The sequence below is a fragment of the Xyrauchen texanus genome, chromosome 4 (assembly GCF_025860055.1).
Source record: "Xyrauchen texanus isolate HMW12.3.18 chromosome 4, RBS_HiC_50CHRs, whole genome shotgun sequence".
Classification (NCBI taxonomy): Eukaryota; Metazoa; Chordata; class Actinopteri; order Cypriniformes; family Catostomidae; genus Xyrauchen; species Xyrauchen texanus.
The window spans coordinates 18946839-18964368 of NC_068279.1; the positions used below are offsets into that span (position 1 = coordinate 18946839).

The 17530-nt window shown below is 42.2% G+C and overlaps 1 protein-coding gene across 2 annotated transcripts in view; it reads right to left on the reverse strand.

Annotated features, from left to right (window-relative positions):
* Positions 1-17090, reverse strand: part of LOC127643233 (dual specificity testis-specific protein kinase 2-like) — a 49719-nt gene extending 32629 nt beyond the window's left edge. Inside the window, exons 1-2 of one of the 2 annotated variants that reach the window (XM_052125878.1) lie at positions 16876-17090; positions 16258-16360 (exon numbers count right to left, since the gene is read on the reverse strand). In XM_052125878.1, the coding sequence (XP_051981838.1) occupies positions 16258-16291 (34 nt within the window). In that variant the 5' untranslated portion in view covers positions 16292-16360; positions 16876-17090. The remainder of the gene's footprint in view (positions 1-16257; positions 16361-16875) is intronic. The other variant, XM_052125880.1, reaches the window with a different exon arrangement.
* Positions 17091-17530: the final 440 nt, after the last annotated feature.

Sequence of the window (17530 nt, forward strand, 5' to 3'; positions counted from 1 at the left end):
CATTTAAAACATGAACATTCCACCAAACCTAAATATATTGCACAAAGGTTGGTAAATATTACACATTCAATTAAAGATGGTAAGTATTATACAGCTCAATAACAATAAATTACATCCGTAATTTATCCTACATTATAAGGTACAAAATAAATGCATTAATAGCCTTTAAACATTTGCATGGTTTAAACTGACTGGACTTTAACCACAAAGGCCATGAATTAACCTATGCTTTTAACCATATTTATAAATGAATTGCCATTTTAATAATTAAACAAACTATATGCAATTACATAGTCAAATCACTTAAGTTAATATTTCTATTTATCAAATGGGTTTAAGTAGTACTCCATATGATTTGGACAGCTGTTAAATATTTCAAACACAGTTACCAAATCAAACCAGACAAACTAAGTAGATTAATTTAAATATACACGAATAGGCATATTTTAACACACTACACCAATAAACACCATATATTAAAAATATACTACTTAAGAACAATGACGCGATTTACAGAGCTTCATTGAACGCTATATTCACACGCTGATAACAGCAATTAGCAAGCATTTCAAAGTTCAGTGTTTTTCAACCAGCAGAGCTTCAAGCTTACCGGCTGTCACTTCAGAGTTCTTTGGTGAGTACACGATCCCGCACAGTGTTCAAAACAGACATCAAGCTCTAATACTCGAGCCAGCGCTGCTGTCTGCCGTAGCGTCAGCTTCCAGTGCACACAAACAATAGCAACGGTACATTGCCTTATCCGGTCTGGGTACGCGCAACTTATTGCGGATTAGCTTCACCTGGTACTAATGAGGGAATGCGGGGTGACGGGCGGTTTGCCGCAACAGTGAGTGAAAATTATTGCATGAAAGTTAAAAAATTATCTGGCCGCACCACAAGTGACATCTGATATATGTCATCAAAACTTATGAACTTATCCCTTCAGAATCATAACTCCTAATGCCAACCTGGTCTCACAGAATGAACATTACTCTATATAAAGTTTTGCAAACTGACTTTTACGTGCCGCTTTCTACATTTCGTTGCAGTTTCCTGGTGAAATGAACACTAGAGGCGCTACAACAAATGTGTGTTTTATTTTATTACACTGGTTGAAGAGGTACTTCTTTTCTCTGCCATTCTAATGGCATAATCCTAATATTCTTTCTCATAGGGTTTGTGGATAACAAATCTAATAGATTTAATTTATTTATACATATATATACATACACACACTGAAAACAGGCCCCTGGTAGAGCTTGGGTTAATAATACTTTGTAAAAAAAAAAAAAAAAAAAAACACACTTCCTATGGAAGAAATGCTACTGCACTAACCAACATCCTACCACAGATTGATTTACGAGAAAAGCCGCTGACCAACTGAACTGGCACCTCAACTACAGATCAAGCACACAAGTTAATTTAGTTTGCCAAATTACAAATTAACACTGCAGTGATAAAATTCAGCACTGGAAGTGGACTTAACCTCCCACCACCCTCAGAGGAAACAGATGCCATCTAAGGGACAGCTGATGTCTGGCAATGCAGAGACTGAAGGTTTGCAATATATGCGGGTCAAAGAGAGGCATTTACTCAAAGTTTACACAGCATCAAGCACGTCAGTATGCCATCACGGGGCCCACAACCTGACTTCACATGTACATAAGAGGAAGTTGCCCCAAAACCTGGACTTTTACAGGAAAACTGTTGAAATTAAAAAGAAAAACAGAAGCAGTAAATGCCACTTTAAACTGCGTTTAGGCTGATAAATCCATCTAATTTTAAAACAAAAATGAAATGATGCGGGGGGGGGGCTCAAAAGACTCACTGAAGAAAAATTGCAACTCTTGTTTAAAATAATGAAATAGCTATTCTTCACTACATTTGTGTTTCAACTATATACTACAGTAGCGTACACTGAGAAATGAACAATTTTAGCAGCAAAATATTTCGAGTTTGTTTGCCAAAGCTACACAACTTGGCCATGAGCACTTTGACATGCATGATCTTCTTGCACTCCGATCATGTTTAATAAGCATGTGTGGTACTGTAAACACATCAAATGGCTTTTGTTTAGCTGGGTAAGCTCAAAAAGGGTTTAAGAATATAAACGATTGACACATGCAGATTTTTGCCAATTTTGCAAATTTTGCATTGCATGTAAACACCTTAACCTGTGAGTTGTGTGCATGATATTTTCACATCAAAAGCAGAAAATAATGATTTTATGAAAAGAAACGTCTAGGGGGAACGAGACGTTGTGTCGGAGAAGCGACACTAGGGGTCTCTCTTGAGCGCCGAATATGCCTCTGATCTATGAAAAAAGGACAATGAGAAGTTGGCAGATAGTATTTGCACACCCCGCCCCCCGGACATACGGGTATAAAGGTCGAGGAAATACTAGAGTTCATTCAGGATTTTTCTGAGGAGCCGGAAATGGTCCGGCCACTACAGTGGCTCGGCTCAGCGACATGGCCGGGAGGAACAACGTCGAGAGAGCGACGGACGGGGAACATCTAGGTTACGGATGTAACCTCCGTTCCCTGATGGATGGAACGAGACGTTGTGAAGCGACGGAGAAGCGACACTAGGGGTCCAATTTAAATCGAGCCATGCGCTGAGCCGTGTACGTGTTCTGGCACAGGAGCGGGCAGGTATTTTACGTGCACAGGTGGCCAGCTGTGTCATGCCCCAAAAGAGTCGTCGGAATCCTTTTGGTTACCCTAGACAGGGGAACAAGGCGACGCTTGCCAACCTGGGAAACGGGCCAGTTTTTGGCTGGGCCTCTTTTCTCTCTATGTTTCTCGCATAGAGCAATAAACGGCCGGGGCCCTTACATGCATCAAGGGAAGGGGGTCTTACCCAGTTTCCTATTCTTTCAGGGGGGAAAGACACTGTGGAGACCACACCTGCCCGGAAGGGGAGGTAAGAGTGGTGAATACGTCACATGGGTATTTAGGCGACATGTGGAAAGTGCCGTGGTGGTAGATCCAGCCTCAAGGAGGGGGGAGTTGCTACAACACGGTGATAACAACTTACAAATTTTGTAAGGGGTCCATACCACGGATAATACACACTCCCGGGGCAGCACTGGCAGGTTCACTACCTGGTCTCTAAAGGGCATGATAGGAACCTAGGGCACATAACCCGGTCGCGGTCTTAGGATCATGTATGTGTTGCTAACAGAGAACGCTTGCAGGTCCCCGACCCTCTTGATGGAGGCGAGCGCGATAAGCAGGGCAGTCTTAAGAGAGAGGGCCCTGAGTCCAACTGATTCTAGTGGCTCGAAGGGAGGTCCCTGGAGGCCCGCGAGGACTACCGAGAGGTCCCAGGAGGGGGACAAGCTTGGCCGGGAGGGATTTAACCTCCGTGCGCCTCTTAGGAACCTGATGATTGCCGTCTACTGCGTCGTGGTAGGCCGCGATAGCAGCGACACACACCTTTAGCGTGGAAGGGGACAGCCTCTCTTGCAGAAATAAGAGCACTGACCTAACTGCGCACCTCTGCAGGTCTTCGGCTCGGGAAGAACACCAATTTGCGAACAAGCGCCATTTCAGGGCATAGAAATGCCTGGTAGAAGGGGCTCTTGCTTGGTTGATCGTGTCTACGACGGTAGGTGGTAGACTGGCTAGATCTTCCATGTCCTGTCCAGGGGCCAGACGTGGAGGTTCCAAAGGTCTGGGTGCGGATGCCAGAGCGTGCCCTGCCCCTGAGAAAGAAGGTCCTTCCTCAGGGGAATTTGCCAGGGAGGGGCTGTCGCGAGGAGTATGAGGTCCGAGAACCAGACACTGGGTGGGCCAATAGGGAGCCACTAGTGGGACTTGTTCCTGGTAGTATGGCATCAGGAGGCAAGGGTGTGTCCCGAGGCTCTAGTGCTCAGAAAAGACTCAAAGCACTTACCTTGCTCCCCACACCTGGCAGGGGGCGGGTTAGCGACTGAGGAGGAGGTCCGGTGTAGGCGTCCTCTGAACTCGTCGGAACCGGCTGGCCGGGGAACAGTCGGGGGGCTGAAGGCGGGGGGTCTGCATCCAGCATGCCGGGACTATTGAGATCTGGTGGCAGAGTGCCGTGAGAACGGCATTTGCAGGCCAGATGACCCAGAGACAAAGGAAATAGCTCTGTTGTTGAGAATTTGGGTACCGCAGCCCCGTCTAGGGGGGCGGCAAATTAAATGAATTCAACAAAAGATTCTCCTTCCGGCCCTCCACCGGGGGTCGAAGTTGTCTTACCCTTTCCGGAGCTAACATCTAGAGCTCTGGGTCGAACGTCTCAGGAGCGCCTGGGAGCCTTCCGGGTCCTCGAGGGGGTCCGTGAGATGGGTGGCGTCTGCTTCCTGCGGGGTGCTCGAAGTGTGGGCTGAGAGCTGGGCCCAGGTTGAGGCGGAGCAGTCTGGTGTTTCTTCGCAGGGGGACGCCCTCAGCAAGCAGATGAGGCATGGTCCATGGCAGCAGACTTGCGGCGTGGCAGGATGTGAGAGATGGCCTCCATCTGTTTCTTCACCACAGAGAACTGCTGGGCGAAGTCCTCGACGGTGTCACAGAAGAGGCCGAACTGGGAGACTGGGGCATCGAGAAAGAGAGTCTTGTTGGTCTCACGCATCTCGACCAAGTTCAGCCACAGATGACGTTCCTGAACCACGAGCATGGCCATCGCCTGCCCGAGTGACTGCGCTGTGACCTTTGTGGCTCTAAGGGCGAGGTCGGTCGCTGAGCGCAGTTCCTGCAGCACATCGGGATCAGGGCTACCCATGTGCAGCTCTTTGAGTGCCTTGAGCTGGTGGACTTGCAGGAGGGCCATGGCATGCAGGGCGGAAGCGGCATGTCCGGCGGCACTATAGGCCTTCGCGGTCAGCGAGGATGTTGTCCTACACAGCGTGGCTGTAAGCAGCGCCCAGACCCCAGGAACCAGTCATCCAACCGCGATGGCTGTGGGGAGGACTGAGGTTTTCCTGTCCAAGCCCACGCTGGAGGCGGCCCGGGAAAGCATGTCGGTCATCTGAGCGTCAGCCTCAGCCTGGGCATGCTGGCCCGAAGGAGATGATCTCATCCACCTCAAGCTCCAGAGGATAGGCAGGCTGGCTGTAAGGCAAGCCGCTGTTGCCTCGAGCACTCCCGTATGTCCGGGGTGGGGTATGCAAATACTATCTGCCAACTTCTCATTGGCATTTTTTCATAGATCAGAGGCATATTCGGTGCTCAAGAGGGACCCCTAGTGTCGCTTCTCCGACACAACGTCGAGAGAGCGACAGATGGGGAAACAATGATAATGATTTTTCTTGAAAAGATTATTTCAAGTCTCACTGTATAAACACGATTTTCTTGCATTGTCAGATTTTTTTTTTGGTAGTTATTGGTGTGTATAATTATCTTAAATTCCACTGCTTTAGAAATGCATACAACCACTAATTCAAGAATTAAACCTTCATAGTTTAAATTGTATAATAATCCAATTGAAAGCCATTGAGCTCATTAACATTATACCCTAACGACTCTCCTTTACCAGAGTCAAAAATCTTCATGATCTTTGCATTACATGAAAATGCTGTAGTTAAACTGATTCACTGGTACAGATAGTAGATATAAGCCTTAAAGCCGACAAACCACCTCAGTGCGACACAGATTCCCAAAGCAGTTCCTCCCACACACTGAAACAGCACAGAACAGGATGTATGTGCACTGCGTTTACAACCATGACAGGATAGAAATGGCCACGGCCAGAACTTAGACATCAGTATATCCCTGTGCATGTAATTACATTTCTTATTTAATTAGATTCTCTATGCGTTCAAAAGAAATGTTCAGGACCAGAGATCTTATCATTATTTGCTTTGATTATGTAGTGGGTCTTTTAAAGGATATAATAAGATGTATAAAAAGGTCAAAACCCTTTACCACAATTTAATGTCTTTTGCAAAACTACAAGACCAAAATACTAATTGTAATTTTTGATGCAGATCCAACGTTACATAAAATAATTTGATAGCCTTTTATCTAAAAGCAAAAAAAGTAGTAAATGCATTAGGTATCATGAACATTAAACAATAATTTTTTTTATCAGGATTTATAAATCTCAGTTAATGTTAATTTATCCAGCCTGATCTCATGAGAATGCATATGTATTCTTACGTAAAGTTTGGCTCTAGCAAACATTAATTCTCTTATGCTTACACATACACCTAAACTTACAATAATGATGTATTGACAGCATCTAAAATTTATTAATCAGTTAAATTCATTGCATATCTAATCAATAAGATTAGTTCATCACATTTAACGCAGTTGAAATTATATGGCATTTCAACGGTTTCATTATGTGATTACTGCTGTCCTATACAATGTTTTAAAGCATCATTTTGTCAGATTAACCAAGAATAAACCTTTAAATGTTAAAATGAATAAAATGTAACACTGTAATCATTTATTAAGAATATAATTTTAATTTAGTTTGCCATGGGACACAAAAGGAGTATTCAGAATATAAAAACATATATAAAAAGAAAAACACAAAAGCACCACAAAACAATAATAAAAGTAATACATTTAATTTGTTCATTATAATCCAAATCTTCAGATAGCTTTGTGTGAGGAACAGAACCAAATTAAGCTTAATTTAATGATCTCCGTCTCCATCCGCCATAGCGCCCCTGCCGTAATGTCAACCTGCGTTGGTTTCATTTTCATAATTAAAAAATTGCCACCTAAAGAAGCACGACATAGGTTTTTCAGCAGTGATGTCGAATGCTCATTGGCTTTCTAGTGTCTTGTGACCGTTTGCGACATGCCGTATTCCGCCACGTATACGTTTAAATGAGATATGACAATGCCATTACATATTACATCAGGAGAAGATTTCCAGACATTATTAACTTAAATTTCACTCTCTACCTCACACAAAGCTATTGTGTGCTACAAAGGAGCACACTGGATGCAGCTCATCACCCTTTGGACTACTTCTGTACTGAACTTTGCCATTATTCTGAATCGATTATTGTGATTAAATGTATCTGCCGGTTACATTTTTTATATGCTTAATAAATGTTTATGGTTAGGTTTAGGAGCAGGGGTGAGATTAGCAGCAGTAAAATATATACAAATTAATATATTGTTATAAAATATTTCACTGTACATAAATATCTTGTAAATAAAAAAAATGTATAATAGATTAGTGTATTCAAATATATTTGTGATGGATTAGTCAATATTTTACGTCTCTAAAGCTGTAAATACATACAAATGTTTATGTTTTAGATGCTTTCAAAAGGTCATTATTGTAAGTTTTAGTGTCCATCCAAACGTACAAACATACATTAAAATGTTACAAATATTAATGTGCAAAAAGCTACATATATTAATGAGAATTAATCAAAATACTACTGTTAATTGATTATGTTCAAAATACATTAATGTTAACTTTTAATGTTAATCATGTAGTATGTAGAAACTAACATTTACTAAGATTAATGTTTAAAGTTCATTGTTAGTTCATGTTAACGGGAAAGTACACACAAAAATTCAATCATCATCTACTCAGGAAAACAAGAGGATGAATAAATGACAGAATTAAAATTTTTGAACGAATTATCCTTTATTTTTAGCTTTAACCAACAAATACCTACAACAACAAAACCTATTCTTACCAAGTAGGCAGTACATTTCCAAAATTACTAAGAAAAGTACAGGCGAGAACAGATATGAAAGACAAAGGGAAACAACAGGGAGGATAATAATAAAAACTGTTCCTCTGAACATAAGTGGACATCACATGTTTAAGTCATGAAATTCAGATCAGTCCATGCACTACACAACATCAAAACAGGTGCTGATCTACGTTGTCCCCTGTGCTGCTGGGATTGGTGTGAACTACAGGGGCAGTACAGTAGTTCTAGTAAATTCTAGATCTGTTGGAGAAGAGAGAGCTTTGGCGTCCGGCCCCAGATCTCCCCCTCACATTCTCTCCCACTCTCGCTCTCTGTACAAAAAAAACTACATTCAGCACAGTTGTCAGCATGGCATTCCAAATGAAAAAAAAAGTCAAATGTTTTACTAATGTTGGACTATTTTTGCTAGGAGTTTGACTGCTTGTATGCTACTGTGGTGAGGTGCTGATGCTTCAGCCCCGGTTGCCTTTAGCAACTGCCACACAACGATGAACGGCTGATAGCACACAGCTGAGGAGGATTAGACAACTAAGTGGATGGAAATATAAATGCCAGCGGGAGTAACAAGAGAGTGAGGATGATTTCTCAAGAGGGAGCTGACTTTAATGCTTTCTCTTTTTTCTCTTTCAGAGAGTGACTGACACACCAGCACCTAAAATGCCCGCTGTCATGACATTCAGGACGAAATTCTGACCACCAACCCTCCGGCAGAAGCCTCTGAGTGTATGGATCTTGATGCAGCCCAGGCTCCTGGGGCAAGGAAAGTTGGGACGGTCCCTCCTCCCCATCACCTGTGTCCATGGGGATACCAGGTACGAGCCAGTTCACACTGTCTCCATCTCCGCCTCCCAGGTACCTGGACCATGGAAGTGGGGGTCATGAAGGACCTTCCGGCACCATTGATGTTAGGAAGATACTGGCCAGGACTGGATCATCTACTGCAATGGACCGGCCCACCCACCTTTCGACGACTATCCAGAAACTCCAAGAAGGCTTGCACCAGGTCAGACTACCTTGTTTCGAGGAGTGATAGAGTGATTGAGTTGCAAAATACTAACCTGGAAATCTATTCTGATCTCTTCAAACAGGTGATGGCAGGCGGGACCCTGGTACCATTGCCAGTTATCGAGGTGCCATTTGACAGCATCGGTACAGACCTAGTAGGGCTGCTGTCGAAGTCCCGGGGGCACGAACACATCCTTGTGACAGTGGTATATGCCACGTGGTATTTAGAGGCTGTACTGTTCCGCCTGGCCACCTCATCTGCTATAATGAAGGAGATGTAATTGCTTTTCACCTGTGTGGCAATTCCATTGGAGATCCTGATGGACCAGGGAACCCCCTTCGTCTCCCAGCTCATGGCCAATCTCTGCAATCGTCTCTGCGTAAAGCAGCTCCACACCTCAGTATACCACCCCCAAAAAGACGAGCTAGTGGAAAGTTTCAATCAGACACTGAAACGGATGCTCCATAACGTGGCTGCCGAGGACAGGCAAGACTGGGACCTCATGCTCCCGTATGTGCTCTTCGGCATCCGTGAGGTTCCTGAAACCTACACAGGTTTTACCCCCTTCAAGCTGCTCTTCGGTCATCAGCCTCGGGGGCTGCTGTACATGGCATGGGAAGCTTGGGAGCAAAAATCCTCTTCTCATCGCTCCGTCATAGAGCACGTGCAAAGCATGAGAGAAAGGATAGAAAAGGTTAAACCCCTCCTGCAAACACATGGCAGAGGCCCAGCACATTCAACAGAGTGTACGATTGGTGAGCGCAGTCCCGTGAGTTCCAACCGGGGGACCAGGTCTTAGTCCTCCTTCCAAACACCACCTCCATGTTCTTAGCAAGGTCCCTATGCCATGGTGGAATGAGTTGGGCCAGTAAACTATCAGATGTGCCAGCCCGGGAGGCGAACGGAAGAAAACATTAATTACATCAACTTGCTTAAATGCTGGGTTGAAATGACCAACCGATGACCAACCTGAGCTCCAAATTGTCATCCCCATGGCACCACAAGTTTGAAACCCTCGACTGCCCCGGGTGGACATCCTTCCTATCCAACGATGTGAGAACCCCTGCAGGAGTCATTGTCCGGCAGCGGCCCAATAAATGTCCGGAAGCCACTGAGACGGATGTTGGAGCTAAGCGTATTCGAGACCTTTTAAAAGCCTGTGGACCAGTCCGATTGTCATGGTCCCGAAGCCCGACAACAACTTCCGGTTCTGCAATGATTTCCGGAAGCTGAACGAAGTCTCTGTGTTTGACAGCTACCCCCATGCCACGAGTGGATGAGTTGATCGAATGGTTGGGAAGGGCCTGCTATATCTCCACATTAGACCTATCCAAGGGATACTAGCAGGTACCCCTTACACACCAAGCCAAGGAAAAGGCTGCGTTTCGCTCCCCCACAAGGCACTGGCAATACCAGGTCCAGCCATGTTCCAAAGAATGATGTCAATGAGGGGCAGAGTATACCACAATCTGGTTGCAGCTACCAACAAGGCATGGTCAGCCCTACATTTCAGCCTCAACTTCGGGATTCACAACTATCTCTGGTTGGACGACCAGAGAGACAAAACCGGATGATGTTAAGTCAGTAAATCCAAAAGATAAGGAGGAGCCAAACCAAAAAAGTACTAAAAGAATCATTTTGAAATTTACTCGAAATCGTACAGGCAACCAATGCAAAGAACGTAAAATGGGCGCAATGTGATCTAGATTTTTAGTACTAGTTAAAAGTCTTGCAGCCACATTTTTAACTATTTGCAAGCGGGACAGAGCTGACTAGAAAATCCCAAAATACAGTGAGTTACAGTAATCTACTTTACTCTCATTAAAATTAAGAAAATTTAAACACAACTGTAAAGGGGTTACAAGGTAAAGGAGGAAGCGAGAACCGGCTTGACAATATCATTAAACTTTATTTATAAACTTAAACACAAACAGGGCAGCTGCCCTAGTTCTCGCTCTCTCTCTAGAACCACCATCTCCGGTCACCTTTATCCCTCGCTCGTCTCCTCAGGCTGATTGGAGTCCGGCTCTGCCCTCCTCCGTGCTACAACAACCAAGCCTTCACATCAGAAAAAACATGTCAAAAGTGCTTCGAAGCCAACAGAACTATTTTTTAAGGGCAGATATGTTTGAGTATCATCTGCATAGTAATGGAACTACAGCCCATGCTTCCTAAAGATAGAAGCCAATGGAAGCATATATAATGAAAACAGAATGGGAGCTAAGATAGAACCGTGGGGCACACCACACAAAAGAGGAGCTGCCTCAGATGAATGTTCACCAATGTTAAATTTAAAACTTATATTAGAAAGACATGATTTAAACCATTTAAGAGCACTTCCTTTTATACCAACACAGTGCTCCAAGTGAGCAAGAAGGACAGCATGATCCACTGTATCGAATGCAGCACTCAAGTCTAGGAGCACAAGCAGGAACCAGTTAAAAATTTATATAAGTTAAAACCTTAAAAAATGCAGTCTCTTTCGAGTGGTGTTTTCTGAAACCTGATTCAAAAAAACTCAAAGATTTTATTTTCATCAAGAAAATTTTGTTTTAAATCTATTTTTTCTAAGATCTTTGTAATAAAAAACAGATTAGAAATGGGTCTAAAATTAGTTTAAACAGTAGGGCAATTTCTGTCTCTTAAGCAAGTGATAAACTGTAACATGTTTTAACACATCAGGTACAGAACTAGTTTCAACACACTGATTTATAATAGACAAAAAGTAGGTACCTACTGCATCAAAAACTGGTTCCAGGAAAATTTGATGAATAGTATCAATGGTGGAGCCTGATGGCTTTAACTGACACACTATTTCTTGAAGATGTATAAAAGAGATGGGTTCAAATGGAAGGATCAAAAACAGGGGGAGATATTCCCAAACTGATATAATTTATCTTATTAACAAAAAATCAAAGAAAATCCGCACACAGTTTGACATAACAGGGTACTCACAAACAGTTGTATTAACAACAGCATTAAAAATAGTAAAAATAATTTTGGGTCTATGGTAATTCTTGTTAATGATTTCTGCAAAATACCTGGATTTTGATACTCTCGCTGTCTTCAGGAATTTGGATAATGAAGTATTTCAAAGGAAATCTGATGATTTGACAATTAAACATTTAGGATTATAAATGCTGGCAAGAGAAACATGAGAGGGAGGACGTTTTCTCCAGAGGGAGCTTTAAAGACTTTAAAGCTTCTCTATTTCAGAGAGCGACTGACATGCCAGCACCAAAACGCTCACCACCAAGACACTTGGTGCGGGACTTTTAATTATAAAGCCCGGAATACACATGGGACTTTATTTTGAAATGTCTGCGCTCTCAGTTGTGAGCACACTGATGGATGATTTGCTGAGAAAGTGACTTCAAACTGCTAACCTGTGCTCTGGAGTTCACACTCCCAGTTATTTTTTGGGTGATTCAAGAAAAAGGTTTAAAAGAATAATTTGGTCAGTACTCTCTCGCACTGGGTTTGTTGTTGCGTGCAGTGAGCTCATCACAACAGAATGGGTGAAAAGTGTCTCGAGACACACTGGTGGTGCTCGCTGACGAAACCGCATATGAACGCACACAACCCGAATGTTATCAGATACCTCTCATGTACTAATGCAATTGGTCTCCAAGCACATCTCATATCAACATAAACATCATGCACTCCCTCAGCATCATCTTATGTTCAGAGTAGGTCTGTATCGATACAATCATATATTGATATATTGCAATAATTTTCCTCACGATATTATATCAATACTTAGATTCATGTATTGTGATATTTTCAGTGCAGTCAGAGATGCTTATATGAGGCACGATTGAAACTGATCCTGCAGGATCCTCTACAGTTAATTATTAATCAAAAACAACAAAAGAAACATTTAATTCTAATCACTCATAGCATGAATACTGTAAATAAACCATTCGACCAAAAAAACTACTGTCGAAATCCCTGCAACATGTCTTAAAAAGACAGTACCATTTTAGCACTTGATCTACATATCTAGATCATAATAAATAGTACAAATATGTAAACTCAAACATGGAACAATATACAGTATATATGCAATATGTGCAATTTCAATAAATCATAGCCTATTTATTGATGTAATACATGAACTTTAATTTTAAAAAGCATAAATGTCAATGGCAGTGCCCACAGCGTGGACTTATTATGGAATATTTTATGTACAATACATCTCAAATACTTAATCTAAACAGACCTACCTCACCTTACAATCATTACTCAGGGATAATGAAGTATAGAATGTCATGTTGTTTTATTATTTTAAACAGGATGCCACCACGTCGTTCTGCATTTCAAACAAAGCGTAGAAGTCGTTCAGCCAACTTTGTCACAGGCAACTGATGTTGTCCTGTAGTTGGTGATGGCCTGGATGCCCTGCCACATGCACCGTGTGTCACCGCTGTCCTGGAAGTGACTGTGGATTCTCTGGGCGTGGGTGTGCTATGCCTCTCTGATGGCCCGGGACAGTTTGGCCCTCGCTGTTCTTAGGTCTGCCTAGTCGCCTGCTCCGAAGGCGGAGTCTCGGGTCCTCAGCAGTGCGTGCACCTCCGCAGTCATCCACGGCTTCTGGTTGGAGCGTGTGGTAATGGTCTTGGAGAAATTGACATCATCAATGAACTTAATGATGTAGCTGGTCACTGATGCTGTGTATTCCTCCAAATTGGTAGAGTCGCCTTATGTTGCAGTCTCCCTGAACATTTGCCAGTCAGTGCACTCAAAACAGACTTGAAGAGCAGAAATGGCTCCTGCTGGCCAGGTTTTCACCTGCTTCTGAAGCGGTTTTGTGCATCTGACGACCGGTCTGTATGCTGGAATTAGCATAACAGAGATGTGGTCTGAGTAGCCAAAGTGGGGGCGGGGCTCCTCCCGGTACATGCCTGGGATGTTTGTGTAAACAAGATCAAGTGCGTTCGCCCCTCTCATTGCAAAGTCCACATACTGATGGAATTTAGGGAGCACTGTCTTGAGATTCGCATGGTTGAAATCTCCGGCGACAATAAACAGTCCGTCAGGGTGAGCGTTCTGCAGTTCGCTCATAGCCCCATGAAGTTCACGGAGCGCTTCCTTAGCGTTAGGACTGGGGGGAAAGTAAACTCTTGATATGATAACAGTGGTGAATTCCCATGGTAAATAAAAAGGTCTGCAACTAACAGTCACAAGCTCCACCAGCGATGAGCAGTAGCTAGAGACTTGCATAGAGTTCTTGCACCATTCCGTGTTGATGTAAACACATAAGCCACCACCGCGAGTCTTACCGCACAGAGCTGTATTTCTGTCAGCATGAAACGAGGGGAGCCTGTCTAGCTGAATGGCAGCATCTGGAACTCGCTGAGCCACGTCTCCGTGAAAACAAAGACGCAGCAGTCTCTAAACTCATGTTGCGTAGCCTGCTAGAGTCGGATGTAGTCCAGTTTATTGTCCAGGGAGCAAATATTTGACAGCAGGATAGACGGGAGAGCTGGCCGGCTAGGGTTTGTTTTTAGCCTAGCATGGACCCCCGCCCTCTTGCCGCGCTTCCGCTTCCTCACACATCGCTTCAGGCGACGCCGAGGACTGGAGGCCTGGTCTCCGCAGCAAGCAGAGTCTGCGTACCGCCTCCTGCAGGTCATCATGCAGCTTGGTTGTTGCATAAATCTTATATTTGTGCAGTGTCTGGCGATGGTAAACACGAACACCGGTTGCTCCGGTTAAACGGAGCACAAACGACCAGCACCGGTTTGGGTCAATTTGAGCGAGATGGGGTGGGGAGTGACGTCACACAGCCCAAAAAAGAATGCTTAATATCTCAAACCAGCACAAACGTTAATATTTCCGGCACAAATCAGCACAAACGAATTAAATGGTTTTGGTGATTATTTAATTATATGGGGTGCCAACTTCACGGAGGTTGACTTTCACTCCTTTTTCACCTCATGCTTTTGCATCTCTGATCATTATTAACAAATCCAAATTGTACACAAAATAACAAATTAATTGAAAATAGGTTTTAAGTTCTTAGAAAATAAATGAACAATGTCAATGAAGAAATCAGTGAAGAATGTCTCTAATTATGATAAATTATTGTAGTTCAAATGTCTGGGTGAAGGAGACATTCTGGCTTTTATCTAATTAATAAAAGTAATTGAAAAGTTACAAGTTTAAATCTGTTTGATCTATTCTTTAAAAACTAGATTTTGTTTTCTTTAAAATCCTTCTTAAACATAGAATCAGCCATAAACTTTTAGCTGGTGATGCTTGACTTTGGATCATGAGTAAGCAGAGGAAAGGCACTCTCCAAAATTTAATTACGACAATAATAATGATGATAATGATGATGACGAGTGATCTACATATTGAATACAGTCTGAATTAATGAATATCTTATTTATGTCATAATTATGATTTAGCATCTCATAATTATGACTTTTTATCAAAATTAAAAATGTGTAATCTCATAATTAAGACTTAGCATCTCATTATTTTGACTTGGTATCCAATAATTATGACATGGTGTCTCATAATATCTAATTGTATTTTAGCATCTCATAATTATGACATATTAGGGATGAGCACAAGTAAATGGTTAATCGAGAACTTCAGCACCAGCTAGTCAACTATTATAAACACTACTCTAATATCGCAATTTTGTGAAATTATGAAATGATTCACAAATGATAAAAATGTGATTGCCTTTATGTAGACTCATGTACATACTTGTTATATTCAACTTCCATTTTAATTTACGATTAATCAATTAGCCTACTAATTTTTTGTGGGTAAGATTACTGGACTACAAAATTACACGATAACGCCCATCCCTACTATGTATCACATAACTTATTTAAAAAAATAATAATTAAAATGCAGAGGGCTATAATGTGTCACTGGGAACCCAGAGAAAATCAAGATAAGTTCTTCAGAGACCAGCTCTGAAATTGTGCTTGGTCCTGGACAATTTTAAATGAAAGAGAAAGGAACAGGGTAGTGTACTTTTGGAAGGAGATGGATGGAGAAAAAATGGTTTCCTGTCTCGCTCCAAAGTGCAGGGAGGATCTCAGTTATGTCAACACCAGGGCACAAACAGAAAGATATACACCCTACAGAATGGAAAATAGTAATACCCATAAAGAGGAATGAGCACACAATACCAGGAACAATGTGTACTCTATATTGGAGAAATGGCACATCATAGCATGGGGCTGACTAAAGTCTACTGATTATGATTTGAGCCAATAAAAAAAGGGGGAAGGGGTCTAAAAAGACATGGAAAGGAAGGAGATGGCTAGAGAGAGTTACTAGAGAGTCTGTGAGCATCTATTCTGAACTTTTACTTTTTATCTTCATGACAAGCTCTATGTGAATCCACAAACTTACTCCCAGCCGTAATGAGACAAGTGACAGAAATGTCAAGTGCGAATGAACAATCATCTGTGTTGAGTCAGACATCACTGATTAGATTAATTATCACCAACAGTAAACTCATGCATTAGGCAAAGCAAAGTAATACAGCATGCCTTTAAGGATAAAAAATGGTTTCAAGTATTCAAAACAATTAACAATTCCTACAGCATCAGGCAATGTTACTTACTGCACTGGTTCAATAAGCTATTCACGTGCATCATGAGGTGGGTGGAAGGCAGTCCGCACGAGCTCAAAACACAGAGACACAGAAGATGGGAATATCACAGAAGCTATGAGGAAAAAGCACACATACAAACAACAATGAACAGACACAAACACAGACCCACAGCACTGTAACAGAGCCTAGAATCAGCAAGCACTTACAAACTGCACATTGAACATGACATTTAAATTCAACATCATCTTAAAGTAGATGGTGTCAGCTCTGATAAAGTGCAAAGTCACCTGAGATGCGGATAACAAATGCACAATGCGATATTACAAATCGTTAATAATTATTTCAATTAGTTTTCACAGCCTATTATTAGTCAAAATGAGAACATAAATTGACAGACGGTGGAGTGGGTGGATGGATGAATAGACAGGAAGCAAGATGCGGTGACAGTTGACTAGCAGAAAGGTTTTAAGCAAAATGTGTGCATGAGTATACTGTAAATATAGCAAATAAACACACATCTATATATATATATATATATATATATATATATATATATATATATATATATATATATATATATATAAAACCTTCTCATAGGACCTTATTAAAAATGCATCGCTTACTCACAGTAGAAAGCCCCGCGGTGTCTTCACGTGCGCTGCTGATGGGTTTCTAAGTATTGAAATAAAATCGACTTTTTAAACAAGTTCTTTAATTTAGAGTGTATTTCGTTTCTAGACCGAGACACACCACCGCATCTACAGCGTTTTCTAGAAGGACTCAATTTTCCGTCGCTTACTAAGCCCAGACAATCTTCAAATACAGCGAAACCATCCGCCCTCAAACAGACAGCTCCGCTGGTAGTCAAGTCTCTACTTTAGATGAAACGTGTTTCATCCGCTGTATGTAGGAGGAGCCAGTTGTCGTGACGTCAAACTAGTGGAGTTCAACCCCACCCACCTGTAGAGACCAGGGGCTTTGTCAAAAACTACTGAATTGCTTACATAGACATCATTTTGGGCATAATTCTTCATTATAAATGGTGTCTAAAGACCCAACAAGCTGCTGACTCGAAACGTGCGTGAATGTCTAAAAATGCTGCCTAAGTAGTTTTTCTTGTGTTCTTTTTTAATTACTACTACCATAATTTGTTATGAATCTATAGTGAAGGGTACCTATAATCTGTTCGTTGGGTTGTAACTCTTCTAATTGTATGCATGTAATAGTCACTGACGTGCGGTCTGGGTAGGCAAACTAGGCACTGCCTACCCTGCCAAAATTC